Source organism: Capricornis sumatraensis, chromosome 4, assembly GCF_032405125.1.
Source record: "Capricornis sumatraensis isolate serow.1 chromosome 4, serow.2, whole genome shotgun sequence".
NCBI classification, from domain to species: Eukaryota; Metazoa; Chordata; class Mammalia; order Artiodactyla; family Bovidae; genus Capricornis; species Capricornis sumatraensis.
Genome location: NC_091072.1, coordinates 71,239,059 through 71,251,509, shown reverse-complemented (window position 1 = coordinate 71,251,509; position 12,451 = coordinate 71,239,059). Strand labels below are relative to the sequence as shown.

At 39.3% G+C, this 12,451-nt stretch overlaps 1 protein-coding gene across 2 annotated transcripts in view; it reads right to left on the bottom strand.

The window, feature by feature from the left end:
• Window positions 1-11,268, bottom strand: part of LOC138077597 (cyclic AMP-dependent transcription factor ATF-7) — a 76,405-nt gene extending 65,137 nt beyond the window's left edge. The window contains exon 1 of one of the 2 annotated variants that reach the window (XM_068969681.1): window positions 11,199-11,268. In XM_068969681.1, the coding sequence (XP_068825782.1) occupies window positions 11,199-11,246 (48 nt within the window). In that variant the 5' untranslated portion in view covers window positions 11,247-11,268. The remainder of the gene's footprint in view (window positions 1-11,198) is intronic. The other variant, XM_068969682.1, reaches the window with a different exon arrangement.
• Between the last annotated feature and the right edge of the window lie 1,183 nt (window positions 11,269-12,451).

Sequence of the window (12,451 nt, the reverse complement as noted above, 5' to 3'; positions counted from 1 at the left end):
AAAATGAAGATAATATTATACTGTCCCTCAGGGGATTTCTAGGCTAAATAATATCTATAATCTACTTCTGCACAGTATGTAAGAGCTCAGTTAGCTTTAGTTATTATTATTCTGCTGTCATTAGACATGGATAAAGTTAAACCATTTTCTTTGCTCTTGTTCTCTCCCATTCCCCCCACATGATCGCCACATAATTCCTGTACATTATATTAACACAATATTTCCTCTAAGTTGTAGATGTATGTATGCATACATACGATGTTGCCCTGCACTAACTGATGTTAACTCTGAACATTATTCTATAGAGCCTACCCTAGGTTAGTGTTCATTTTTACCATTAAGTCATCTCCGTTCAACAAGTAAGGAAATTAAATACGTACTGAGGCCAAGAATCGGAGAGGGCAATGGCACCCCACTCCAGTACTCTTGCCTGGCAAGTCCCATGGACGGAGGAGCCTGGAAGGCTGCAGTCCATGGGGTCGCTAGGAGTCGACACGACTGAGCGACTTCACTTTCACTTTTCACTTTCATGCATTGGAGAAGAAAATGGCAACCCACTCCAGCGTTCTTGCCTGGAGGATCTCAGGGACGGGGGAGCCTGGTGGGCTGCTGTCTATGGGGTCACACAGAGTCGAACACAACTGAAGCGACTTAGCAGCAGCAGCAGAGGCCAAGAATGAATCTCATATATAGCCAAATCTAAAAGGTAAAGAGTTAGTATCTCTATGAAAAGAGATCTTACCTAATACTATGGAGTTAACATTCTAAGTGACAGGAAACTTGAATCCCAGAACTAAAGAAATCAGGTCACTCCATTTCTCCCATATTTTATCAATCTAAAATGTCCATGGGAATCCCCTAGTGGTCCAGTGGTTAGGATTCCACGCTTTCACTGCCAAGGACACAGGTTCAATCCCTGGTCAGGGAATTAACATCCTGCAAACCTGGAGGCACAGCCAAAATAAATAAATAATAGTAATAAATAAAATTTCCAAACCAGGACAAGCAGGAAATGTCTCTATCAAAAAAGAATTAAGTTGTTTCTAATGTTTATTGATGCCCCTAAGATTTATGGTGGTGGTGGTTTAGTTGCTAAGTCGTGTCCAACTCCTTGCAACTCCATGGACTATAGCCTGCCAGGCTCCTTTGTCCATGGGATTTTTCAGGCAAGAATACTGTAGTGGGTTGCCATTTTCTTCTCCAACGGATCTTCCCAGCCCAAGGAACAAACCCAGATCTCCAGCATTGCAGGCAGATTCTTTACCAACTAAGGCCACCAGGGAAGCCTTAAGATTTATACTTCTTGGGAATTCCCTGGCAGTCCAGTGGCTAGGACTTGGTGCTATCATTGCTGGGGCCAGGGTTCAATCCCTGGTCAGGGAACTAAGACTCTGCAAGCCATGCATCATGATCCCCCCCACAACCCCCACACACAATTTTTACTTCTCAACTAGTATCTAGCAGAAGGAACTCGAGATAGCCCAAACAAAGCTAACAAGTAAATCTGTTTATTTTTGACATCCTCATAAGTTGCCAGGTCTCCTTTGCTCAGGGGCCATTCCTCCTAAGCCAGTTCTCATCTGCTCAGTCGTGTCTTTGTGACTCTTTGTGGCCCCATGGACTGTAGCTGGCTGGGCTCCTCTGTCCATGGGATTTTCCAGGCAAGAATACTGGAGTGGGTTGCCGTTTTCTAATCGAGGGGATCTCCCTGACTCAGGGATTGAACCCACATCTCTTACATTTCCTGCACTGGCAGGCGAATTCTTTACCAGTAGCACCAGCAGGAAAGCCAATTCTCATCTACTAACCCTTAACCCAAATAAAAACATCTATTACCTTATGTGGGTTTCCCTTCTGGCTCAGCTGGTAAAAGAATCCACCTGCAGTGTGGGAGACCTGGGTTTGATCCCTGGGTTGGGAAGATCCCCTGGAGAAGGGAAAGGCTACCCACTCCAATATTCTGGTCTGGAGAATTCCATGGACTGTATAGTCTATGGGGTCACAAAGAGTCGGACACGACTTAGTGACTTTCACTTTATTACTTTATGTAGCCAATATTACAACTGTGTTTGTTAAACTGTGATTGACAGCTCCCATATTTTTTAATAATATTTACTTACATGAATCTGTAATTAATTTAAAAGTACAGGAGTTTATTTACACTGATTTTTTCCAATCCCAAATAAGGCTGCCAATGGGAGAGGAGAGATTTTATTTTATTGTTCTCCGCTTCAACAAACGAAAAGGTTTTACTTCCTGTCACCTTGCCCAGCCCTAATACTTTGACCCCCCAAACAGTCCAAATATGTCACCAGGCAAGCCAAGTCTTGAACATCAGAGAGACTCTCAGTACAGCTGGCCATGTAAAGCTCCCTAGATTTGATTCTTGTACTTTGAGAAAGACCTCAAAGCTATGACTTCACATGGCTTAATTTTCTCTCCTTCGTTTCCCAGCTATTCCAAATTATATGGTTATCTGCTCACGACTTAAAAAAAAAATCAGAGGAAGGCGTGATTTTATATGACATTCTGGGCTTAGACGGTAAACAGTCTGCCTGCAATGCAGATGACCTGGGTTTGATCCCTGGGCTGGGAAGATAACCTGGAGAAGGGAAAGGCTACCCCTCTAATATTCCTGCTGGAGACCTCCACGGACAGAGGAGCTTGGTGGGCTACAGTCCATGGGGTTCGAAAGAGTTGGACAGGGCTGAGTGACTAACACTTTTACATTTTCACTTTCACATGAAGACAGTAAAACAATCAGTAATTAGCAGAGTCTGGGATGGGGTAGTGGATCAATAGGTGGAATAACTGGGGATTTTTACGGCAGTGAAACTATTCTATTTGACATGGTAAATGTTATTATATATTTGTCAAAACCTATAGAAAGTACAACACAAAGAGTGAACCTTAATGTAAACTTTGAACTTTGGTTAAATAAGAATGTATCAATACTGGCTCATTAGTTGTAACAAATCTACCCCATTAATACAAGACGTGGAAAGCTGGGGGTGGAACAAGGTGGGGGTATATGCAAATTCTCCCTACTCTCTTCTCAATTTCTCTGTAAATATAAAACTGCTCTAAAAAAAAAAGCCTATTTATTTTTCTTAATTAGAGGAAACATTGGTTAATAATCCCCGTCAGGTACAATGGCTAATAAAAGCTAAGATAAGCAGTAAAAGAAGAAGGCAAAAACGTAAAAAAATTAAGACTATAGTGCTTGATTTCAAACTGGAGAGGACAATAACTAAAGACAAGGAAAGAGACTTGAGAAAGACAACTCTCGCAGCACTTTTATAGCGACTGGTGTGCAAAACACTAAAGCAAATGTTATCTCCCTCAGAGGGAGCGAAGAGAAGCCAAGCTTATACAGGGGACTGAGATACTCAGCAGAAAATCCACCACCATTAAGCCTCTGGCATACTTATGAGTGTCACCCTCAGGCCTCTCCCTGTGGCTAAGAAATCAGAGCTTGTCATTGTAACCGAGTCTGTGGCCTGAGCTAGCGCCAATCTTTACAGTAGCTTGAGGTGTTTTTCAGGAAAAATCAAGGGGTAATTGACCAGTAGAGAAAGAGGATCTGACCCTTGGGAGGAGAAAAGAGGCGTTCCTTTTGCCACTGGATGATTCTCTCCGGAATAACATAAATGGCTCTCAGAGAGATTATGTATTTGATAAGCAGAGCTGCAACACTGACAGCCAATCTGCTGAATGCTGCACAGAGTACTCAGCTTTCTACAATGACTCAAAGGACACGGCAAAGCTGCAGATTTATTCTGCTGACTTTCCTTGCAAAGCTCCTTAAGTTTTTCAAAGGCAAAAAAGGAAGAACTCTCTCCTTCCAATCCAAGGAATTTCAAATTTCACCTGGTATCTAAAGACAGAACCATGTGTGTTCCAATTCTGACATCATCGATGGGAACAACAAGATTTAAAAGCTGGAATGATGGCTGGCAATTTTAGTCTTTAGAGCAGAAGTTGGTTCAGCTCTTCAATCTGCCAGCAGAATCGGCAGCCACACAGGGCACACGGTGTGCCAGACTGGGAATGGGCTAATTTCACAAAATTCATTCTCATTCCCTCTGTACTTTCACATGACAATTGCAAATAGTCCAGATTCTTACCAAAGCACAATCTTAGGTAGCATGTTTCACTGCACAAACAAACTTGAAAGTAAAAACACAAAGAGATAAATCCCCAAACTTCCATCTTTTCTCCATGATGCTTTCCTTCTTGAAATCCTTTCCTTAACCTGATAATTTTATGTGAAGACTTAAAAAGCAAAATCTATCTACAATAAACTATTGATAGCAGCATTTCTCGCTTACAATTTGTATGTTACTTCTTCGAGATGAGACTTTTAAAAGAGAAAAGCTTTCTATACATACTAACTGGAATGTAACAGCCACGTGTGCTAATTCACAGGAATTCCCTCTGTGGTTAAACAGACCAAAAAAAATTAAGCTGAAGAGTTAAAAGATACCCAATTTTTAAAAAACCTTTTTTATGTTACCTTATGGTAAGACAAGATTAAAAACATAAATGTTTAGAGGTAATCAGTTTTATTTTGGTTTTCAAAAACATGCATTATTGTAATGAGCAAGTACCCTAGAACAGATACTGGAGGAAGGGGACTAGTAATAACAAGATATAGAATAGAAAATTATAAGCAGGCTAAACCAGAATAATATGTTCCCCCCAACAAAATACATAACCCTTTTTAGAAAAAGGAAGAGGACAAAAATTAAAATGTTTTGCTCTATAAATAATATGGACAAACAACATATGCCTTAAATTTTAGACATAACCCAAAGTCTAAAATTTTAGCTAAATGCTAAGCATTTACTAACACTTGCAACTATAACTCTTTCAAAGGGATTTATCATTTAGTTATAAAGATAATTAAGACTGAAACCTGGCCATGACCGAACTTCAGTTGAAGGGGCTTTGCTTGTATATAAAGTCCAATTTAAAAGGGGCATTTTGTTTCATTTACGTCACCAGCATAAGGTTAAAAAGCTTAAGTTTGCCCAGTTACACCCTTTGAGCAGATCTTCTCCTACGAAAAAGCATTCAAAGAACATCTCCTGCACCTTGTTCATAACGCACAATTTATCAGCATTTTGTTTCCTTTCTAAACGGCTGGGAGGGAAGAAGAGCTCCACAGCCACTGTGCGTGGTTAGTAATGGCGCTTTTACTTGTCATTGTACAAAGCCTGTTAAATATTTACAACACAGACAGCAATAGCTAGTCCTAAACACCCAGTTGTGAGTTTGAATTTTTTTAGAAATAAATCTATGACAAGTTTTCTCCAGCAAAACGCCAGAAGACTCTCCTAACAGCTTCAAGAGACCCAGCGGGTCCAGAGGAGCAGTTATAGGCCATCTGGTGATTACTTATTATTATTTATACAGCACTGTAGATGTACACACAGATGTGTTATGAATCCACATATAGGGTAGGCCTTAACAAGGGTTTCAGACAAAATGCAACTGCTGAGCAAGTCAATCTGCATTAAAGAAACATGCTAACCAGAGGGAGCACACTGACTGTTCTTCAATCTGCCTCATTAGCTGGAAGAGTATTTGATAAAAGAATGAAGAATTCTATATAATGCTGACAATATCTTTTAAGTTAACAACCTAGCAATATGTATGTGGTTTTGCAGGGTGGCAAAAGAGGGATGAATGAAAGACAGGCTCTCAGATCTAGAAGGCAGTATTTAAACTCAGCAGTTTGTAAAAGAAAGGACCAGGAAACAGCCCCTTCTCCTGACGAAGGATGAACTGAGACGCAAAGACAGAGGATTTTTTTTTTCCAGGAACATTCAGAGAGCAGTTTCTGGGCTCCCATTCCAAATATTAAGTCATATCCAAGGAAAAACAAGAGTGAGTAACTGAAAATTTTTACCTTAATTCTTGAATATAGCTCCAATTAGATTCATACCACATTCTCTCTTTTTGGCACACTGGAACAGGGATGCTTTTAACCCACTATGCTCTTAGTAACATAATAACAAATATAACACAAAAAACTAAAATAACCAACCACTTGTTTCTAAGGGCAAGTGTCAAGAGTGCCAGATCTGACATGAAAAATCTAGGGTTTAATTACTTGCTCCTAACATGTCTACATTTTTTTCATCCCAGTCCCAGTTTTCTTCTTTACTATGTATAACAGTGGTCTACTTCTATTACAAGATTACATAAAACTGCAGCATTCTCAGAGTGGACTGAAAGTTACTGCAAAATCAACATATTATTACGAAAAACAAGGTTAGCATTTGGTCTAATTGTGTATAATGCAGTGTATTTTCAGCAGCCTGACAGCATGCAGGCACTCTTACCAGATGGGAACTGGATGAATTATTGAATGAAATATGAATTATTAAATAAAAATTTGAATTTTTTTAAACTCTTGGCAGGGGGTGAGAAAAAAAGGCTTATTTGTTTGCCTGAAACTGTCCTCACCTGTCGAAGCATGTAAAGATAGCACGTATCACCACAAATGGTATTTATGTACCAGAGCCATTTTTTCCTATATTATTCTCTAATTCAAGATGCTCCTCTAACATAAAGAATTAGTAAACAGCACCAGTCATTCTTCCCTGCTTTTCTTTTGTGCCAATGCCAGTTAATAGGAAAACTTGCCAAAGGGACAGAATTAAAAATCCAGAGTCCCATAGTACCAGTAGGGCCCACTTAATGGGAGGGCTGGGATAACAGGAACAATCTCTATAGATGTGGGTTATATAGGCAATAAAATACACACCTTTGTAGCATGCCAGCATTTAACCAATCATAGAAGCTATTTGTTGCCTCATATATTACAAAGCAATAGAGATTTAAGGGATAATGTTCATGGAGGCAGAGGATACAAAGCAATAAACAGCACTGGAGGTTGGTTAAATGCCAAGTGAAGCCAGGACTACAGCACCATAAACATTATTCCTATTATATGACAAGATAAGGAGGTAAAGAAGCAGCCCTCCATCCCACCACAACTAGGGCTCTACTGCTACCCTTGGCCTCAGAAAGAGAAAGCAAGCCCTGGAGGTCTATGAACTAGTTATACATTTCATGTCTCAGAAAGATATGAACAGAATCTCAACCTGTACTTAAATGTTCTCTGGGAGAAGAAAAGATCTGGTAGTAGATATCCTCAAGGAGGGTGGGGGGCGGGAAATACAGCTCCTCAGGGTCACAATGGACAGAGAAACAATCAAAGGATTTTTCCTTAAAAGGACAAAGTTGATACTGAGTGGTTATGATAGAAACCTTTCTCAGTGGCTAATAATGGGATGATACTAATTCTCCACTAATATATCTTCTCAGAGGAACTGTGTTCCTGTTCTTAAGGAAACAGACATTCCCAGCTTCTGCTCAAAGACTTGATTATGGTGACGGGAAAGGCTACTTAAATCTGCATAATTTGTACTGCAAACCAGCGTCATGTGCCTGAGAGGGAGGTATAGGAATACAGAAATTGTTGACATTTGGTAAAAAAAAATTGGACTAGGAACTCCCTGGCATCCAGTGGTTAGGACCCCACGCTTTCAGTGCCAAGAGCCCAAGTTCAATCTCTGGTTGGGGAACTAAAATCCCACAGGCATGGGGAAAAAAAAAAAAAATGTGGACAGAAAGTATCCAAAAGGTTAGGTTATCTAACCGTATCCACGTGAAGTAACACCTCAAATTCAAGATTACTGACACAGTAGTAATTTTTCCTGCTTCCACATGCAATAAGAACAATTTTATAATCCATTTTCAAGTAAAAGTGCCCCTCAAAGCTTTAAAAACTTATAAGACTTCCTAGATTCAGCATCAAACTGTATTCCTATTATTTTAATAACAGAGGCAAAGCTATTTACAGTTACAGAATTTTAAAATAGATGCTATCTTATAAACATGTCTAAGACCCATACACCTCAAATTCAACCAGCCGTTTACCACAGAGTAGTATCTGGGGCTCTGTTGCCTTAACAACACTAACCCATTCTCTAAAGGCAGTTCTACTAACTATTACTGTTACGACATTCCAGAGAGAGAGAGATTTGCAGGGATATTACTTTCCCAAGTTCCTCTTCATGAGGGTGATGAGGGCTCAGGGGAAACAGAGACTCTCTAGGAGAAGAGGAATGAGAGAGCTCAGAAAACCCTATCACCTGTCCTTTCAGATAAGAATGCAAAGAATACAACCTTCAGCAACCATCTTTCTTTAAAAAGCACGTGTAGCGCATTTAGAACTCAGCTGTGCCACATCAGACTTACTGTTGGGAAGTGGGTCATGAACAGAATCCAAAAATAACAGCCATTAAAGACCTAGCAACCAAAACATGTTTACGTATCCACTGAAGGCCCGGTGGTTTTGATTATATGGTGGACAGCATAATCCGCTAGTCTATTTTAGGTGAATTTTCCTTTCACCTCCCCTTAATATTAAAGTGTAAGACGATTTCTGAGTTTAGGGGTATACAGGGTAAAACCTGGGCAGAGAGCAGATATTTAAATAATTACAAGATTCCTACAGGTTTTGTTTTATGCATAGTTCTCTTGAATTATAATTTGCTTTCATTCCTGCTTCCTCTAACTGGTAGAAGCCACTGATTTTTGAGGTTTCTATGGTTGCTGAGTTCTAAACATGCCTTGTGAAAATTACCATGGTCCTTATTACCTCTCCTGGGACTTATATAACGTTTTTATTATTCTTCCATTTCTGGAGTAACAACTTTGAATCAATGACGATCGATTATAAACAGGCTTGAAGGCCTCAAGGTGGCTCCAGAATGAAACCATTTTCAAGGTATACAAGGAAGCTGGAACAACGAGCCAAGGGTAGTTCACTTTACCAAATTTATCTTCTCTGCCAGATTTTCACTATTTTATAGAACATAAAGCAATCACAGTAAATCTTACAGAGACCTCTCTAGAGTTATTACTACATATTGGGGGAAACTTGAAAGGAGACGAAACATAACTACAGAACTGCAGTCTCACATGACTACACAGTTTTGACATGCAAAGGAGGTAAAGGATGAATCACGCTACCCCAAAGCCTTAAGTTACAGCTTTCTATCCTTTGTTTCTATGAAACAAGTAACTTGAACCCAAAAGAAGGTAGCAATCTCCCTCAGTTCGACATGCACTGAGGGGGAAAAAAAAGCCTTCAGAATCTATGCCAGAGGTTACAGGAATCCTAATAACCCAAATACCAACAAACAATTCAGAAATGGGAAGGAGGAGTAAGAGAAGGAAAAGGCTTAGGGTAAACAGAACCCGACAACACAAGAAAGAACTAAAGTAAAGAGTCTCTGTTTTCCTACCCCTAGTTCAAAAATAATACAAAACAAAAACAAAAAAAAAAAACCCTTCTGGGATCTCACAAATCTCAGTGCAAACTACTTTTTTCTGATGAGACAGCCAGAAGAAACCCTATTGGTATATTTTCTTTCTTAGAGAGTTTAAGAGATGCTCTTCCTATGTATTCCTTTATTTTTATCTTCCATTTTTATTTATTAAAGTCCTTGTCTGGGTAGTCTAAGCATACAACATCTAAGTGGGCACTGAGCAGCTTAAACAGTCAGTGAAGAAAAATAATCTTTTCATCAAAAGTGCAGACTTTTAAAGTAAGTGAGAGAAGTACTGTAAAAAAAGGTACCAGGTATCAATTATGGGAGTCACAGTAAGTACAATTATCAACAAATCCACACACAAAAATTTGGATAAATCAGATTTAGGTGTGTACTTCAATAAGGCCATCTGTAAAGCGAAACAAATTTACTCTAATTTTCCAAGTGACTTCTATTGAAAAAAAATTATATATTTATCTATATAAACCTTACAATGATAAATACTCAGAATATATTGGTTTTTCTTAGTCTTTTATGAAATTTTTAGCATTTATTGGAATCTGGAATTGCCCTTCTGACTATTTCTTGTTATCAACCCACCCCATCCCCCTCTCAAATTCTAATTCTTAGGAACCTCTGGAACTTAACTCTTTTCTTTCTATACTTTTCTAAGTATTTACAATGTTTACAAGAACTAGTCTGCAATCTCACATACTACCTGTAAGTGTCACTGGACAGTCACATGACATATTCCTGTGTGTGTTAGTCGCTCAGTCATGTCTGACTCTGGGACCCCGTGAACTGTAGCCCACCAGGCTCCTCTGTCTATGGAATTCTCTGGACAAGAATACTGGAATGGGTCGCCATTTCCTTCTCCAGGGGATCTTCCCGACCTAGGAATTGAACCTGGGTCTCCTGCACCGCAGGCAGATTATTTACAATCTAGTTACCAGGGAAACTCTGGACATATTCCTAACTGAACAGAAATTCAACCCTTCAGGCTCCAGAAAATCAACTCATGAGGGAAATAAAACTCTCTTGATAAGACTTTCTTTGTATTCCTTTCTTCATCCTTTATGGAACATGGCAGAAGGGGAGGGTCTAGGAAAAAGAGTTAAGAAGGTATTGAATACAAAAATGGAAAAAAAAAGGCAGTTTCAACAAAATTATTTAAAAAGTACATCATGAAAAACTATTTGATACATAATGATATTCATACAAACCATGGCATGGCAGCTAACACATAGGAAGCATCTAACAACATCAGACAGGGAAAATGGCTGAGAAACCCTGTGTTTATATATTGCTGTGAGAGCTTGGGTTCTATGTTGGATTTGTCTTTCCTGGACAGGTATTTGCCTTAGCTGCTAACAATGATTTTCTGGGTCAACAATCAAAAGAAACTATTTTTTCCTTATTTACAAAATCCAAAATAGGCTCTGCCAAATAGAGGTTCACAATGAATGGGTGCATTTTCAGCTACTTATCCAAATATGTTGAACAGACTTTTATATTCATGAAGGCTGAAGAGAAGATATTTCTAAACTTGCTTTGTATTTATACAAACAGCTTTAGAAAGGGTGCAAGAGCAACATGTATTCCTAAACACAGTGTACTGGGAAACAATCACCAGTAGAATAACAATATGGAAGAGAGCACGGCAGATTTCATTACAGTAGAACGCCTACACTTCCTCATAACTTGGATTTACACACTGCAAATCCTCTGATCTGATTACCTCCAGTGATCACGTAAAACACCGGCTTTAAACTCTTTGCCTTAGTGATAAAACAGCCACTTTGATTCACAACGAGACATTCACAATAAAGTATATTGTAAACGTACCTGTCCACAGCCCGGGGCATTGCACACAAACGGTCTGTCGTCTCCCATATTTCATAGAGCAGAGCGGAGCTGAGGAGGGGGAGGTAGGGGGAAAAGTTATGTTAAATACGCTGGAGTTTAAAAAAAAAGTGCTTCAAAAATATCAAGCCCAGAAACAGGTGTTCCAAGAATGCTGTCTATCAATGCTGTAAACACAGGCTACTTTGGGGAGACCCATTAGACAGGTGGCCTATGATCTACTGTGCCTCAACTGAAACTTTTAATTAGGAAAATGTAGACCTGAAGAGTCAAGGAATTTCAAACCTTTTGCTAGATTTTCCCTCTTTCTGCTACAGTATATAACACACTTCTCCAGTCTGCTGAATTACAACCAGTGTAGTTCCCTACGTCAATAAATCCACTGAACGCTTGATGCGGAAGCCATATTTCTGAACTAGAGAAGACCAAAATTTGTCATTTAATTAATTAAGGGATTATAGGAGGGGTGCTCCATTTTACAGGGCCATAATCTGGCTCCCTAGTGTATAAACTATGAGACTGTTGGCAAGGGCCGTTTATCCCAGATTATTGCCAAAGAAAACAAAGCACCCATCCTATTGGGCTACATGGGAAATGATTTTCATTAATAAAAAAATAAAAATAAAACCTCTCTCTCCCTACGGGGAGCCTCCTTCTCCCCCCACCAATCATCTGTGGCAAATGGAGAAATATCGGTGCCCTTCCCCCCTGATTCTATTTATGGCTAGGTTTTTAAAAGCAGCAATAAAACAAATGTCGACTCTTTGGGGGTTTACTGGGTGAATATGTTCCGGCTGTTTGTGCTGCTCTCGGCCAGAGTTCTTGGGCTGCTCTGTTGCAGCCAACAGATGTGAGCTGCTGCAGGGGATAAAAGAAATGGCACTAAAAGGCATCACCATCTATCCTCTCTGTTTCTCTGAAGAATTAACAGGGTTTATACTGTTGCTGCTTTTTAATTATTGGAGCTAAATTCTTGAAATGTTGATCAAAATTCTTTGTCAAAGAATAATAATTCCAAATGAATGGGTTGGGGGAAATTTCTCACATCCTAACTAGGAATAAAAAGAGAGGTGGAGATGGATAGATTAGAAACGTAAATCACAGTAAAAATATTCCTAAAAGATATACCATATTTTGAAGGAGTAAAAGAGAAAAAAGGGAGGGTCACAAAAATAGTCTTTTAAAATAAAACCCCTAAAGGACATTTTCAAACATCCTTCTACGAGAGAGAAAGC